Raw genomic sequence first — 17223 nt, 5'->3', positions numbered from 1 at the left:
AGGCAGTGATTGTGGGTGGGATACTCTACACAGGGTCAGTGCATACTCAGTGGGCCAAATGGCATCTATCTGCATTATATGGAACCTATGAAAGTTACTTAAGTGCAACACACCTTGCTGGATATAATTTTAAATAAGATTTTACGAATGCATTTTCAAACGTGACAACTTTCGTTTTCATCTATTATTTTCTTAGAAGCTGCAACATCTTTGCCATGATGGACTCATTCAATCTTTTAGGGAGTTTCAGTGGTTGCGTTAATGGTTTGGCAGTTCTTTGGCACCTCCCATTCATCCCATTTTGCTTCAGCCAGCTGCAACTTAAGACTGCACTTCCACTTAAACGAAATTTTCCATTCCTTGCAATATGGAATGCACCAACGGAGCTATGCACAAAGAAGTTTGGAATGACTTACAATCTGAAACCTTTTCCGATGGTATCCACCACACGAAGAAGTCCACTTCAGCAGGACATTAGGATCTTCTTCAATGGCATGATTGGCTACTATCCTCACTATAATGAGTTGACTGGTCAAGAGTTCAATGGTGGCATCCCACAGCAGGTCAAAATGGATGAGCACTTGCAAAAGGCCGCACAGGATATTGAAGGGTTAATTCCATCCAACACGTCCAGGGGTTTAGCAATTATTGACTGGGAAAATTGGAGGCCTCTTTGGGATCGAAACTGGCACCACAAGTTCATCTACCAACACCAATCCATTGAATTAGTCCAGCAAAGGGATCTTTCCTTAACAAGGCAAAGGGCAGCTGCTATTGCCAAGACTGAATTCGAAGACGCCGCGAAACAGTTTCTATTAAAGTCTTTGCAGCTGGGAAAGAAATTAAGGCCAAATCAACTCTGGGGATATTACTTATTCCCCCATTGTTACAACTATATGCACAAGAACAAAAATAGAACGTACACAGGGATGTGTCCGTCCAATGCAATATCACGGAACAATGAACTCCTCTGGCTCTGGCAAGAAAGCACAGCCCTATACCCGAGTATTTATATGTCCAGAATATTCAAGTCTTCCAACAACGCAAAACTTTTTGTACAGAATCGTGTCCGAGAGGCAATGAGAGTGGCAACATTTTCCAAGGAGAACCATTCTCTCCCTGTCTATCCCTACACCAGAGTAGTCTATCGTGATTCTCTGAATGAAACTCTCTCTGAGGTAAGAAGATAATTCATCAAACACTAATCACAAATCAGCAGCAGAATTTAAAGTGATGGGCTTATTGACTGATAGACGCTTATTCTAAACATTTGGTATTCCCATCAGAAGTTATCCAAAACTGAAGTAGTAAAGTGGTTCATGTAAACTAACAACAACTTGCCTTTATTCGGCACCTGCAATATTTAAATGGTACGTTGTGTAATCAGGCAAAGTTTAATACTGTCTCAAAGGGAGTACAAGTGCAGGTAACCAGAAGCTTAGTCAAAGAGGTAGTCAGAATGTAACAATGTTACCATTTAAGTCATCCACAGTTTAGACTATTATTTCTGTCACATGGGTTTAAATTCCTACCACAGCGGTTTGAGGAAGGAATTTAAGTTGAATTCATTAGAGTTATAGAGTAAGAGATATACAGCACGGAAATAGATCCTTCAACTCTGACTCGTCCGTGCCAACCAATTATCCCAAGTTAGTCTAGACCTATTTGCCAGCATTTGGCCCATATCCCTCTAAACCCTGCCTATTCATATACCCATCCAGATGCCTTTTAAATGTTGTAATTGTACCAGTCTCTACAACTTCCTCTGACAGTTCATTCTATACAAGCATCAGCCTCTGCATGAAAAAGTTGCCCTTTAAGTCCTTTTTAAATCTTTCCCCTCTCACTTTAAGCCTATGCCCTCTAGTTTAATGTGGAATAAATTTCTCAACATAAATAACAATGAATTGTTGTGATTTACTCATCACCTTCAGAGAAAGAAAAAGCTGCCATTCTTACCTGATCTAGCCTTAATGGGACACTGACTCTTAGCAAGCCCTGTAACAGGGAAGAGCTCTGTGGGTGCAGTTACCCTACATGGACTGTAGCTGTTCAAGGAGACTTCTGACATTCATCTCCAAGGTGAGATGTTGGTCTTGCCAGAGTTGATCATATGAATGATAGAACGAAAGTCAAAGAGAGTACAGTGATGCAGAGTTTGAGGACAGAAATTTTCAGCCATTCAATGAGTTCTTGACCATTGATTATTCATCTGCAGAGTGAGGCTTTCAACCTCCACTCACCTCTTACCAGGAAGTGAAATTAAAATACTAAAAACATGGGCATCCTTATCAGGAGGAGGAAATACTGCATGGTGCAACTAAAGTGATCTAGAGGGGTTAATATGTAGGAATAGTGATAGCAGTCCAATTCAGATATGTTAACACAAGAACAGAATCATGAAAATCAGCATTGGTCGGCTGGGAACCAAAAGCAGACCCAGACAGTTTTATAACTTGTATCATTTCCAATCTTAATGCCAACTTTCATAAATTATGGGAAAATTTCATCTGCGCTTTAAAAAGAAAATGCTTTTTAGCATTACCGCATAGTGCCCAGCTGTGTACTAAAGGAGAGTAAAGCTTAGCAGAGACATATAAAAAAGACAGTAGTAAACTGGGTGACTGACAGCACCATGGAGTGCAGTAGACAGCTAGAGATAGCCAAAATATTAGCACATAAGGGAAGTGCCAAAGGACACAGGCCGGTCATTGGCAAGTCTAAAGACTGTGTTTATTGGGGCCAAATAATTTGTTCCTGAAAGTCAGGTAGTGAATAATAGAACTGGGATCCAATCCTTACCTTTTACAAGCCTTCATGTACTTGCAGAAAACAAGTCCAGTTCTGAACTCAAAGCATTAATTCTGATTTCTCTCCACAGGTGCTGCCAGATCTGCTGAGTTTCTCCAGCAATTTCTGGTTTTGCTTGGAATTGGGCAACCCTTCTGGCTCAGGTTCAAGTCCCACCTGCTCAAGAGATGCGTCAACCCTGGTCAAGTTGATTGAAAAAAAAATCACATTGCTTTGTAGGAGCTCTTGTGGTATATTGGAAGTGTCCTGACCTCTAAGCCAGGAGCTGAAAATGTGTTGCTGGAAAAGCGTAGCAGGTCAGGCAGCATCCAAGGAGCAGGAGAATCGACGTTTCGGGCATGAGCTCTTCTTCAGGAATGAGGAAAGTCAGGTAGTGAATAATAGAACTGGGATCCAATCCTTACCTTTTACCAGCCTTCATGTACTTGCAGAAAACAAGTCCAGTTCTGAACTCAAAGTATTAATCAAGGCTTTCCTCATTCCTGAAGAAGGGCTCATGCCCGAAACGTCGATTCTCCTGCTCCTTGGATGCTGCCTGACCTGCTGTGCTTTTCCAGCAACACATTTTCAGCTCTGATCTCCAACATCTGCATTCCTCACTTTTTCCTCTAAGTCAGGAGGCCCAGGTTCAAATGCCACTTGTTCCAGGGGTGTGTTATGCCATTGCTGTATGGATTGACTTGAATTCCTCATTATTCCACAAGAGCACCAGGAAAGGCAGTTTTACATTGCATGCCATTCTGTGTTAGGGAAAGAAAACACTCTTTGGGTATATGTTATAGGAGAAAGTTTTATTTGAATAAGCCAACTGCGCTGCTATGTGCAATCAGTTTGCAGTTCATTGTGACATTAATCCTTTTATCTCCACCTATTCCCTCCGAGATAATCCTCTCTGACCACCCACTTCGTTCCAAATAAATTGTTCCTATTACCATGCTGCGGTTTGGATTTGAGTTTCAGTGTTGGCTGATGCTGAACTCAGCTACAAACATTATTTGATGAATTCCACTAATCAATTGGCAAACATTATTCTGATGTGGAAACACTTAAAACTTCAAAGCTGCCATTCCAACATAACTTAATCCTTAGTTCTTAGGATTGTGTCAGTTGGACACATTTTCCAAGTGACTATTGTCAGCTGTCAGTTAGAAAAGGACAACCAAAATTAGGCACTAGTAAAAATATCATCAATGTTCATGTCGCATTTAGCATAAACTCTTTCCTTTCATCTTTGAGCACCTTACCTGACATTTCCCATACAGCAGGTTTACTCCAAACACGAAGCACTCTGGGAAAGTTATTTTTTTCTATTTTGTGTCTACAGTTGTATTCCCATTGATATCCTCTGTCTCGTCTTATCTGGTTTTCCTTGGCTGAACTATAGCACAAGACTCCATTAAAATTTTTGGATTCTTTGAGTTCCACACTTTAATTACCCTCTTCCCCAAATTGTAAGAAATGAAATTGCAGGTTATCTGCTTTTCACTTCACATAAACAATTTTGCAATCTTCTCTGACCCTTTCCAATGCACATAATGTGCATGTTCTGCTGGAACATTGTCTTTTTGGTACCAAGCGAGTGTAGAGTTGGAAGGAATTCGGCAGAGCTGAATTGAGGCGCCTCATAGCCGATCATGACATGTGTCAACAATATGTTCAGACAAATCAGGACTTCAATTCAGGGAGGGGAAGAAGAACTTGCTTTAATGTAGCAAGTTTCACAATGACCAGATGTCTCAAAGAGCTTTATTGCCAATTAATTGACTTTGAAGTCACTGTTGTAATAGAGGAAGCATGACAGCTGTATTACATGACATCCTTTGAACTTCCATTAATTATATTGTGATAATCTGATTTTAGTGATGGTATTTGAGGGACTGGGTCTTTGGAATAACTTGTCTACCCATCTTAGAAGTAATATCATGTAATCTTTTACATCACAGGTAAATGGGGCCTCGGTTTGATATCACCTCTTAAAGACAGCCCCTCTGACAGTGCACTGTTCCCTCAGTATCAAGCCCTGAAGAGAAACAAATTGCACAAGCACTGCTATTATCACATTGGTTTAGGTCGCACGTAGAAACTTATTTTGTTTTATGCAATTTGTCCAGTTGAAATAGCCTGTAATGATTGAGGTTTTGTTCTGATAAACCAATCATATCACTACCAACTTTGCAAAACGAAAAGTCTTGTAAACATATGTGTTTTCACCTCTCTAATCCAGAACTGTTGGCATGCTTAGTTACTTGACCTTTTCATGTGAAGAACTAACTTACAAAATTTCTCCCCAGGACGACCTTATCAGGACAATTGGTGAAAGTGCCTCTCTGGGAGCAGCAGGGATCGTTGTGTGGGAAAGCTCAAACATAACTCAAAATCAAGTAAGCTATCTTACCAAGCTTTTCACCCCTCATAATTCACTTTGCTACAGTTGTTTAACAGAATACCCATTCTGTCATCATCCTTAAGTGAATAGAAATGTTTGATCACAATCAGCTCTGAACTCAGAAGTAATCAACCAAACTCCAGCAATGATGTCACATGGCACTAAACCGGTTGAGGAAATCTGAAATTTGTAAAGTAGTCATAAAAAAAACTTGATATTTCTGGTACTATGAGTGTACCAAATATAAAATAATGGGGTCATTGAGTTTGCATTGGTTCTTTCAAAGTACATTGTCAATTGCTGGTAACATCAAACAACATTAAGCTTCACCATAGATGGGAGAGGTGATGGCCAAATGGTATAATTGCTCGATTGTTAAACCAGAGAGTCTGATAATGCTCTGGGGACCTGGATTCAAATCCTGCTATGGCGGATGGTAGAATTTGAATTCAATACAAATCTGGAATGAAGAGTCTTGGTGACTATGAATCACTGCCAATTGTTGAGGAAAAGCCCATTTGGTTCACTAATGTTCTTTAGTGGAAGGAAACTGCCACCCTTACCTGGTCAGAGCTACATGTAACTCCAGACCCGTAGCAGTGTGATTGATTCTTAACTGCCCTCTGAATACTGGCCCAGCCAGCAAAGCCTTCATCCCTGTGAATGAATAAAAAAAAGTGAGATTAAAAGTGTGTAAGTATCTGGTTTATAATGGACCAAAGATTATTGGGGCTTTCCAAATTAAAGGTCACAATGTGAGATTCAGGGGTTGTAAGCTGTGAGACTGCAATATCTAGTGTGGAACTCCAACACAGTACCATTTAGCTATGAGGGCCTTTAAAATCTGTGTCAGGGCATAATCCTTAATTCTTGCCCCAAGAGAAGCCAGTGCAAAGATAGCATTTGTTTCAATCTGCCTGAAGAGGTTGGCAGCACAGTGGCTCAGCAGTTAGCACTGCAGCCTCACAGCACCAGGGTCCCAGGTTCAATTCCAACCTTGGCGACTATCTGTTCGGAGTTTGCACATTGTCTGTGTGGGTTTCCTCTGGGTGCTCCAGTTTCCTCCCACAGTCCAAAGATGTGTAGATCAGATGAATTGACCGTGCTAAATTGCCCATAGTGTTTGGTGCATTAGTCACAGGGGAATAGGTATGGGTGGGTTACTCTTCGGAGGATCGGTGTGGACTTGTTGGGCTGAAGGGCCTGTTTCCATGCTGTAGGGAATGTAATCTAACCATCATGCCTCCTGCCTACCCTTTCCCCTGCCTTATTTCTCTTCCTCATTCTAAGTCCCACAACTATCCACCAATGTCTCATTTCTCTCATGTCCACCCATCCCAAAACCCAACAGACCACCTCGTCCATCCCACATGGCGTTTCCCCCCCCCCCCCACAACCCGTGTACCATTCCTATCATCATTGCCCACTCCCCCTCTCCTCACTACCTGCCCCACTCAACTCACTTGCAACGATAATTTTCAAGCCTTGAATTGGGGTCACGTTGGAAACATATTTTGGAGGTACAAGGTGAAGCACCGAGAAAGAAAATAAAATTATCTGAGTAGCACAATCATTTTCAAACCAAAATCACCAAAATAAATTCCGTCTGCATATAGTAATCAGCTCAAGTCAAAAGTTGGAGTGACAGAATGGAGATCCTACTTGGAGGTTTTGGGTTAATTATTGGTGCCTGTTAATCTTCGTAGATTCTATCCACCATTGAGGTCTGATATTGTTATTCAGCTTAGATTCTAGTTCGCTCCAGCAAGATTTCTTGCATCCTCTGGAGCTTTTGGTGCCTTACTTATTGAATACACCATCCTCAAATACATCAACATTCACTGGGTTGTAAATACTCTACTACTTGGGAGAGTGTAAATGTGGCCTGAGATGGCTCCTGCTTTTAACTGTCATGACGATGGGAGTGTAGAGTAAGGGGGATTGAATGGTGTGTACATACGATCCATCTTGCGATGTTACAGTACCCTGGGGCTAATTTGTATAGCCACTCTCTTCCCACCCAGAACTATTGCTCCTTTCTCTTCAGGTTGTTGAAGTGTAACTTGCTGTCGGGTACATGATTTGGAGGCCTAGTGGTATTATTGCTGGGCTGTTATTCTAGAGACCCAGGTTCGAATCCTGCCAGGGCAGATGGCTGAATTTGAATTCAATAAAAATCTGGAATTAAGAGTCTAACGATGACCATGTAGTTAAAAATCACACAATACCAGGTTATAGTCCAACAGGTTTATTTGGCAGCACTAGCTTTCGGAGCGCTGCTCCTTCATCAGGTGATTGTGGAGAATAAGATTGTAAGACGTATTCTCCACGATCACCTGATGAAGGAGCGACACTCCAAAAGCTAATGCTTCCAAATACACCTGTTGGACTATAACCTGGTATTGTGTGATTTTTAACTTTGTACGCTCCAATCCAACACCAGCGTCTCCAAATCACGATGACCGTGAAACATTGTCAATTGACCGAAAAACCTACCTCGTTCAATAACATCATTTAGGGAAGGAAATCTGCCATCCTTACCTAGTCTGGCCTACATGTGACTCCAGACTCACGGCAATGCGGTTGACTCTTAAATTCCCTCTGGGCAATTAGGGATGGGCAACAAAAGCTGGCTTGGCCAGCAACGCCCCCTTCCCATGAAGGAAGTAAAAGAAAAGCTGGTGAAACTTACTGTCTCCCTTGTGTGCCTTTCACTGTGGTGACACTCACTGCACTGAAATTGTTTCCGCAGCAATCGTGCTCAATGTTGCAGAGTTTCATTGACGATGTCTTGGGTCGCTACATCTTAAATGTAACCCGTGCAGCCAGATTGTGCAGCAGGGCGTTGTGCAGCAACAAAGGAAGGTGTTTAAGAAAGAACTGGGAGTCCAGTGACTACCTCCACTTGAACCCGAGCAGCTTCAAGATACACAGAAAACGAAATGGTCAGCTTTCAGTAAAAGGCCAAGAATCCTTCAGTGACCTGTTGTACCTGGCTGAGAAGTTCACCTGTCAGTGCTATGTTGGAAAAAACTGTGACTTTCAGTCCCCTGTTCGCCAACACGACTGAACTTTTTGTTGATTCAGCACGAAACGCATTATTCAAGAAACATACTTCAACTAAAATTGTTAGTTGTCAGATTTTACATTAAATGTAGAGGGAAGGATCACTTTCACCAAATATGGCACAAAGAGGGGAGGTGAGGATTAGCTTTCTCGATCACCCTGCTGAAAAATGGGCTTATGTGAACGTGACACGAAGGAAAAAAGGGAAAAGAAAGACTTGTATTTACATAGCACTTTTCACAACCACTGGATATCTCAAAGCGCTTTACAGTCCATGACTACTCTTTGAAGTTCAATCAAATTTTGTAATGTGTGAAATGGGAGAGCTATTGTAAGCTCAGCACATTCCCACAAGCAGCAATATGATAATGACCAGGACACCTCCTCTTTTATGATGTAGATTCAGGGATAAATATTGGCCAGGACACTGAGGAAAACTCAATAGTGCCATGAGATCTTTTATAGCAGACAGAGGGGCGTCAGTTTAACATCTCATCCAAAAGACAGTGTGGCATTCTGTCCATATGGCACTGAACTGTCAGCATGAAATCTGTAAATCCAGAGACGCAACTAAGGTTCCAGTGACCGGGGTTCGAATCCATGCCATGGCAGATGGTGGAATTTGAATTCAATAAAAATCTGGAATTAACAATCTAATGATGACTATGAATCCATTAGTTGATTGTCAGAAATGCCCATCTGGTTCGCTTAAGCACCAGAGCGGGCGATCAGGAAGCGAGTTCCAGGATTTTGAACCCATAGTTGCAAAGGGCACACAGAATCAAACTCCATATTGAAGATTTAGAATTTCCAGGTCGATGTTAGTCCTGTCTTCCTTCGTTACCTGGTATAATGTAAGCAAGTACATCCAATGCCATTCACACATTTCAGCAACTCCCTTATGAGACTGGCATATTATGTTCTGAAGTTTCTGAAGAAAAACGCTGCTTCCCTTTCTATTGTATGAATACATTCTAAGTCTTTGACGTAGGTGAGGTCCACAGTTTCCTTGCCCACCACAGCAGTGGGAATGAGAGCTTGCAAGCCAGGATCACACAGGGATTAGGGAGTTAATAAAGAAATTCCTCAGACTCCACAGTGTCTTTCAGTTATAGGGGTAAAAACAATGACTGCAGATGCTGGAAACCAGATTCTGGATTAGTGGTGTTGGAAGAGCACAGCAGTTCAGGCAGATCTAAAGTGCAGCGAAATCGACGTTTCGGGCAAAAGTCCTTCATCAGGAATAAAGGCAGTGAGCCTGAAGTGTGGAGAGATAAGCAGAGGAGGGTGCAGGTGGGGAGAAAGTAACATAGAGTACAATGGGTGAGTGGGGGTGGGGATAAAGGTGATAGGTCAGGGAGGAGAGGGTGGAATGGATAGGTGGAAAAGGAGCTAGGCAGGTAGGACAAGTCCGGACAAGTCATGGGGACAGTGCTGAGCTGGAAGTTTGGAACTAGGGTGAGGTGGGGAAAGGGGAAATGAGGAAACTGTTGAAGTCCACATTGATGTCCTGGGGTTGAAGTGTTCCGAGGTGGAAGATGAGGCGTTCTTCCTCCAGGCGTCTGGTGGTGAAGGAACGGTGTTGAAGGAGGCCCAGGGCCTCCATGTCCTCGGCAGAGTGGGAGGGGGAGTTGAAATGTTGGGCCACGGGGTGGTGTGGTTGATTGGTGCAGGTGTCCCGGAGATGTTCCCTAAAGCGCTCTGCTAGGAGGCGCCCAGTCTCCCCAATGTAGAGGAGACCACATCGGGAGCAACGGATACAATAAATGATATTAGTGGATGTGCAGGCAAAACTTTGATGGATATGGAAGCCTCCTTTAGGGCCTTGGATAGAGGTGAGAGAGGAGGTGTGGGCACAGGTTTTACAGTTCCTGCAGTGGCAGGGGAAAGTGCCAGGATGGGAGGGTGGGTTGTAGTGGGCGTGGACCTGACCAGGTAGTCACTTTCAGTTATAGTCATTGCTTGCACAAATGCCCTCTTTTGGATTATCATTATTTTATTCTTAGTTACTATTTGTCTGCAATAAATGCAAACACATACATTCCATAACGAGTTCATTATTTAATTTATTTTTATTTATATATAAAAAAAACTTTATGTTTAATGTTGTATAATACAAGGTTGTGCAAATATTGCAGCTTTCTATGAGCACAATGTAATCAATTTGAACTTTGTCATTTTACAAATAAAATTGTTTATCAAATAGTTTCAAAATGCTTTTAAATTATTGGTTTTTAAATTTTCAAAAAGGAGTTGGATAAATACATGAAATGGAAAATCCTTCAGTGTTGTGGTGAAAGGGCTGAAGTGTGGGACTACTTTCAAAATCAACTTGAGAAATCAACTGTTCAGCGTCAACATTCCACTTTTGTGTACTCTTCACAAACCACCCAGAAAGACTGACTCATACATATTTTAAATTTTATTTAGTTTGGACTCACTTCTTTGTGTGTGTGTGTGTGTGTGTGTGTGTGTGTGTGTGTGTGTGTGTGTGTGTGTGTGTGTGTGTGTGTGTGTGTGTGTGTGTGTGTGTGTGTGTGTGTGTGTGTGTGTGTGTTGCTTTATTATGTCTTTTTATTACTAGTAATAAAATTACTCTTTTGTTAACTCAAGAAAGCGAGGCTAAGTTAGGTTCTTTTAAAACATTTGATCTGAGAGAAAGGCATACCACAGGGGGAGATCATTTTTAAATCAAGAGGAGGAAGTGAGAACTGCAGATGCTGGCAATCAGAGTCAAAAAGTTGGAAAAGCACAGCAGGTCAGGCAGCATCCGAGGAACAGGAGAGTCAACATTTTGGACATAAGCCCTTCATCAAGAATGTTTGAAGATTGGATAAGCTGGGGACTGAGAGATAAATAGGAGGAGATGGGTGGGGCTGGAGAGAAGGTAACTTGGAAGGAAATAGGTAGATGCAGGTAAGGGTGATTTGTGATAGTTCGGAACAGAGGGTGGAGCAGATAGGTGGGAAGGAAGACGGACAGGTAGGACAGTTTAAGAATGACTTGGAGGGTTGGATCTGGGATGAGGATGGGGGAGGGGACATTAGGAAACTCGTGAAGTAGATTTTGATGCTGAGTGGTTGGAGGGTCTCAAGGAAGAAGATGAGCCATTCTTCCTCCAGGCATCAGGTGGCTTGAATCTGGCAGTGGAGGAGGCCCAGGGCTTGCACATCCTTGGCAGAGTGGGAGGGGAGTTGAAGTGGTCGGCCACAGAGCATTGGGATTGTTTGGTGCGTGTGTCCCAGAGATATTCTCTGAAACATTCCGTGAGTTGGTGCCCTGTCTCCCCATTGTAGAGGAGACCACATCGAGAGCAATGACACAATAGATGAAGTGTTTGGATTGCAGGAAAATCTCTGCCAGATGTAGAAGGATCTTTTGGGGCCTTGGATGGAAGTGAGGGGGGAGGTGTGGAGACAGGGTTTTACACCTTTTGCGACAGGAGTTGAGGGTGGGTTGGTGGGGGGCGTAGACCTAACGAGATAATCATAGATGGAATGGTCTCTGTCGAATGCTGATGGGGGTGATGAGGGAAATATATCTCTGGTGATGGAGTCTGACTGTAGGTGGCAGAAATGGCAGAGAATGATGCGTTGTATCCGGAGACTGGGTTGGGTGGAAGTTGAGGATCAGGGGGTTCTATCCATGTTACAGTTGGAGGGGTGGGGTACAAGGGTGGAGATGCGGGAAGTTGAGGGGATACACATCCATGTACCTGTACAGATATCTTTTAAATTTTTAAATTGTATCTACCTCCTCTGGCAGCATGTTCCATACACGCACCACCCTCTATGAGAAAAGGTTGCCCCTTAGATCCCTTTAAAATCTTTCCTCTCTCATCTTAAACCTATGCCTCTAGTTTTGGACTCCTCTGCTCTGGAGAAAAGACTTTGACTATTCACCCTGTGTATGCCTCTCATGATTTTATAAACCTCTATAAGGTCACCCCTCAGCCTCCAAACTTTCAGGAAAAAATGTCCCAGCCTATCCAGCCTCTCCTTATAATTCAAATGCTCCAGTCTCAGAAATATAAATGTAAATCTTTTTTATACTCTTTCCAGTTTAATAACATCCTTCCTATAGCAGAGCAACCAGAATTGTACAGAATGCCCCAAATGAGCCCTTACCAATACTATGTACAGAGTCATAAGAGCGATAGAGACATACAGCACGAAAACAGACTCTTTGATTCAACTAGTCCAAGCTAAACAGATATCCTCACCTAAGTTAGTCCCATTTGCCAGCACTTGGCCCATATCGCTCTAAATCCTTCCTATTCATATACCCATCCAGATGCCTTTTAAATGCTGTAATTGTACCAGCCTCCAGCACTTCCATAACTCATTCCATACATGCACTGTCCTCTGCATGAAAAAGTTGCCCCTTTAAATTCCTTTTATATCGTTGCCTTCTTACTCTGAACCTATGCCTTCTAGCTCTGGACTCCCCCAACCCAGGGTAAAACCCCTGTCTGTTTATCCTGTCCATGACCCTCATGATGTTATAAATATCTACAAGGTCACCCCTCAGCCTCCAACACTCCAGAGAAAACAGCCTCAGCCTGTTTAGCCTCTCCCTATAGCTCAAATCCTCCAATCCTGGCAACATCCTTGTAAATCTTTTCTGAACCCTTACAAGTTTCACAACATCCTGCTGATAGGAAGGAGATCAGAATTGCACACAATATTCCAAAAGTAGCTAAACCAATGTCCTATACAGCCACAGCATGACCTCCCAATTCCTATACTCAATACTCTGACCAATAAAGGAAAGCATACCAAACGCCTTCTTCACTATCTTATCTACCTGCGAATCTACTTTCAAGGAGCTATGAACTCATACTCCAAGGTTTCTTTGTTCAGCAACACTCCCCAGGACCTTGCCATTAATTGTATAAGTCCTGCTAAGATTTGCTTTTCCAAAATGCAGCACCTCACATTTATCTAAATTAAACTCCATCTGCCACTCCTCAGTCCTTTGGCCCATCTGATGAAATCCCACTGTAATCTGAGGTAACCCTCTTCACTGTCTACTACATCTCCAATTTTGCTGTCATGTGCAAACTTACTAACTATACCTCTTATGCTCACATCCAAATCATTTATATGAATGACAAAAAGTAGTGGACCCAGTATCGATCCTTGTGGCACACCAGTGGTCACAGGCCTCCAGTCTGAAAAGCAACCCTCCACCACCATCCTTTGTCTTCTACCTTTGAGCCAGTTCTGTATACAAATGGTGAGTTCTCCCTGTACTCCATGAGATTTAACCTTGCTAACCAATCTCCCATGGGGAACTTTGTTGAGCACCTTACTGAAGTCCGTATATACATCCATACATAATGTCCCAAGTCCTGTACTCAATGCTCTGACCGATTAAGGCAGGCATGCCTTCAATGGAGATAATGAGGACTGCTGATGCTGGAAAGTTACAGTCGATAAAATATGAAGCTGGAAAAAGCACAGCAGGATCAGTGGAGCAGAAGAGTTGACGTTTTGGGGAGGACCCTTCATCAGTACTGGAGAGCGGGAACGGGACTGAGAAATAAATAGAGGAAGGGGAATTGGACTGAGGGAAAGATAAGTGGGGTGGCAATAGGTGGATGCAGGTAGGAGGTGATTGAGATTGGTAAGTGGGAAGGGTGGACCGGATAGGTGGGAAAGAAGATGGACAGGTAGGGTCAGGTTAAGTGGGTAGAGTGGAGAGGGAGGGCTGGACCTGGGATGAGGTAGGGAAATTTCAAAGCTGGTGAGTTCTATGCTGGGGAAATAAGGTTGTAAGTTCCCGAGTGGAAGATGAGGTGTTCTTGCTCCAGTTGTTTGAGCCCCCTTCCTCAGCAGTGAGGGGAGGCTATACTTTCGTCAGAATGGAGGAACCCTTCCCATATACGTGACACTTTGATGTTCTGATACAGAGGCTTAGAAATCGGCTTGCTCCAACCTGCTGATATCGGGCCTTCCTGCTCAGTGAAATCCGATTGGCAATTGAGCCGATCCACATCGCCAAAGTGCTGACGAGAGAAGCCATTCAGAATAGCAGCCTGTGGCTGTCATGTCTGGGACTTATTTCGCTGGAGAGTAGGGGATAGAGAGGTGACTGTATTGAGGTTCATAAAGTCATGAGGGGCATAGATAAAGTGAATGACAAGGTTCTTTTCCCTAGGATCAGGGAGTTCAAAAGTAGTGGGCATATTTTTAAGGTAAGAGGAGAAAGATTTAAAAAGGACATGCGGAGCAACATTTTTACACAGAGAGTGGTTAGTGTGTTCAATGGACTGCCAGAGGAAGTGATGGATGTGGGTATGGCTACAACATTTAAAAGACATTTGGATAAGCATATCAACAGGAAAGGTTTGGAGGGATACAGGCCAAGCATAGGCACATGGGACTAGTTTAATTTGGGAATATGGTCAGCATGGACTGGTTGGAGTGAAGGGTCTGTTTCCATGGTCTATGAATCTACATCAATGTTGCAAGAGAAGTGAACAAATCCACATTAAACGGGGAAGACGAGGAGGTGGAGCATGTGATTGGGACACGCAATACATTATTTTCATAAATGTAGGCCCAGGAGGAGAAACATCCCTGAACCACCACACTCCACATTGACCTGTTCCTGACAGCCTGCAAAGGACTGCTAAGTTAAGTTTCCTGGAATTCCTAAATGTAGCCAGTCAAAGACGCTCTCTACAATTTGGTGAAGGAGACCTCAAACAAGATCTGGGCCTCTTATTGGACAAGGGCTGAGAGCCAAGTATCGACCTGGGCACCTCATTTGAGGCTAATATAATATAGCAGCTGGGTAAAAACAAGGACTGCAGAGAAACCAGAATCTAGATTAGAGTGGTGCTGGAAAAGCACAGCAGGTCAGGCAGCATCCCAGGAGCAGGAAAATCAACGTTTCGGGCAAAAGCCTTCATCAGGTGCACGTAGCCCACCAATCATATCACTGAATTTCTAGGCTGCTGATCCCCCATCAGTAAACTCAGTTAAACTTAAAAATCATACAACACCAAGTTATAGTCGAACAACTTTATTTGGAAGTATTAGCTTTCAGATTGCACCACGGTTTATTCAATATATTGTTTCAGTTTCAATGACACTGATCATTTGCTATAAATTCTGTATCTCATGATCCTGCTCCACAGTTTCCTGATGAAGGAGCAGCGCTCCGAAAGCTTGTACTTCCAAATAAGCCTGTTGGACTATAACCTGGTGTTATGTGATCTTTAACTCTGTCCACCCCAGTCCAACACCAACACCTCCACAGCAGTTAAACTTAACATTAACACCACAAGCAAAAGCATTTTTAGCCAGATGAGATAAGCAAACAAATCTGAAGTTTCACCCTCCACTAAAGGGGGTGACTTCTGATTTTGAGTCCATTTTCTCATGGGATGATGTGACAGAACAAAAAAAGGAATGTCTTCAATATAACTGTTCTACCAGTTGGTGGTGATGTTGTACAATGTAAATAAGCATTGTTAAAGAGTTCATTACTAAAGCATTACCTATGTTAAACAAACCAATAAGGTTGGTACTAAGTTGTCCTTCTCCTCTAAAACTGAGAAGTCACTGCTCATTAAAATTTAAAATCTAATTACAATGAAATCAACCAGCAATTACTCTGATTACAGTGTTCTTAGATGGGCAACATTCTAAATTGTTTAGGGCCCATCATGTTACCAGAGGCTTAATGGAAAGGCTCTATTGATGCAAAGGACAAACAGAACTAGATAAAGCCCCAAGTCCACTTCTGGTCAGTGCTGACTTGTGTTCAGCCAATGCAGCAACTGATGTGTTCTAACGCCTGGGCTGGTAGTGGGTTAGTGTGGAGTACTGGAAAATCAGCTTGCATCACAGTCCTGACTGTGATCTAGTGACCGTCACTGGACTGTGCATCTTTGGAGACATCAGGCAAGAAGGGTCAACTCTGAATGCTCCTCAGTTGCTTCACTTGCCCACCATAAATGTAGGCCCAGGAGGAGAAACATCCCTGAACCACCACACTCCACTTTGACATTTTGTGACAGCTTGCAAAGGACTGCTAGCTAAGTCTCCTGACCTTTTGGAGCCAGAATTAGAATTAGTTTATTGTCATGTGTGCTCAAGTATAGAAAAGTGTACAATGTCGCCATTCCCAACACCATCTTAGGGACAAAGGTATCTTGATACAAAATCTAACCTACAAAATAGAACGTGAAAGAATTAAGTTAAAAGTTCATCATTACAGTCCTTCTATAGCCATGGGACTGCAGTCACTCCACTCTCAGCTTTCCCCATGAGGGCTCGCTCTCCCCCGTGCTGGATTTAGTCCCTCATTGCCAATCGCTAACCAGGCACCACCTTGCAGCCAACAGACATCTGGTCTCGCCATCTGCTTCACCAATAAATGACATCTTTTCTCACCAGCCATTTCACTGCCAACCGCCATCTTGTCTCACCAGCCATTTCACTGCCAACCGTCATCTTGACTCACCTGCCATTTTACTGGCAACTGCCATCTTGTCTCAGAAGCTGCTTCACTGCCGGCCACCATCTTCCCTTACCTGCCATTTCATTGCTGACCGCCATCTTGTCTCACCAGCTGTTTCACTGCTAACTGCCATCTTGTCACTGCCAACCACCATTTTGTCTCGCCTGTCCATTCACTGAAACCGCTACCTTGACTCACCAGCCATTTCACTGCCGACTACCATCTTGTCACTGCCGACCGCCATCTTGTCTCACCTGCCATTTCGCTGCCGATGGCCATCTTGTCTCACTGGCTGTTTCACTGCTAACTGCCATCTTGTCACTGCTGACCGCCATTTTGTTTCACCTGCTCATTCACTGGCAACCACCATCTTGTCTCACCTGCTAGTTCACTGCCAACTGTCATTTTGTCTTACCAGCCGCTTCACTGCCAACCACCATCTTGTCACTGCCAGCCACCATCCAGTCTCACCAGTCAATTCATCA

At 43.2% G+C, this 17223-nt stretch overlaps 1 protein-coding gene across 1 annotated transcript; it reads left to right on the top strand.

The window, feature by feature from the left end:
- The first annotated feature begins 218 nt into the window (after positions 1-218).
- LOC132828093 (hyaluronidase PH-20-like) lies at positions 219-9628 on the top strand. The gene is made up of 3 exons (XM_060845003.1): positions 219-1178; positions 5103-5192; positions 7950-9628. The coding sequence occupies exons 1-3, from the start codon at positions 219-221 to the stop codon at positions 8265-8267; spliced, it is 1368 nt and encodes a 455-aa protein (XP_060700986.1). The 3' UTR covers positions 8268-9628.
- Positions 9629-17223: the final 7595 nt, after the last annotated feature.

The sequence above is a fragment of the Hemiscyllium ocellatum genome, chromosome 26 (genome assembly GCF_020745735.1).
Source record: "Hemiscyllium ocellatum isolate sHemOce1 chromosome 26, sHemOce1.pat.X.cur, whole genome shotgun sequence".
Lineage (NCBI taxonomy): Eukaryota > Metazoa > Chordata > Chondrichthyes > Orectolobiformes > Hemiscylliidae > Hemiscyllium > Hemiscyllium ocellatum.
This window is presented reverse-complemented; position numbering and strand designations above follow the sequence as displayed.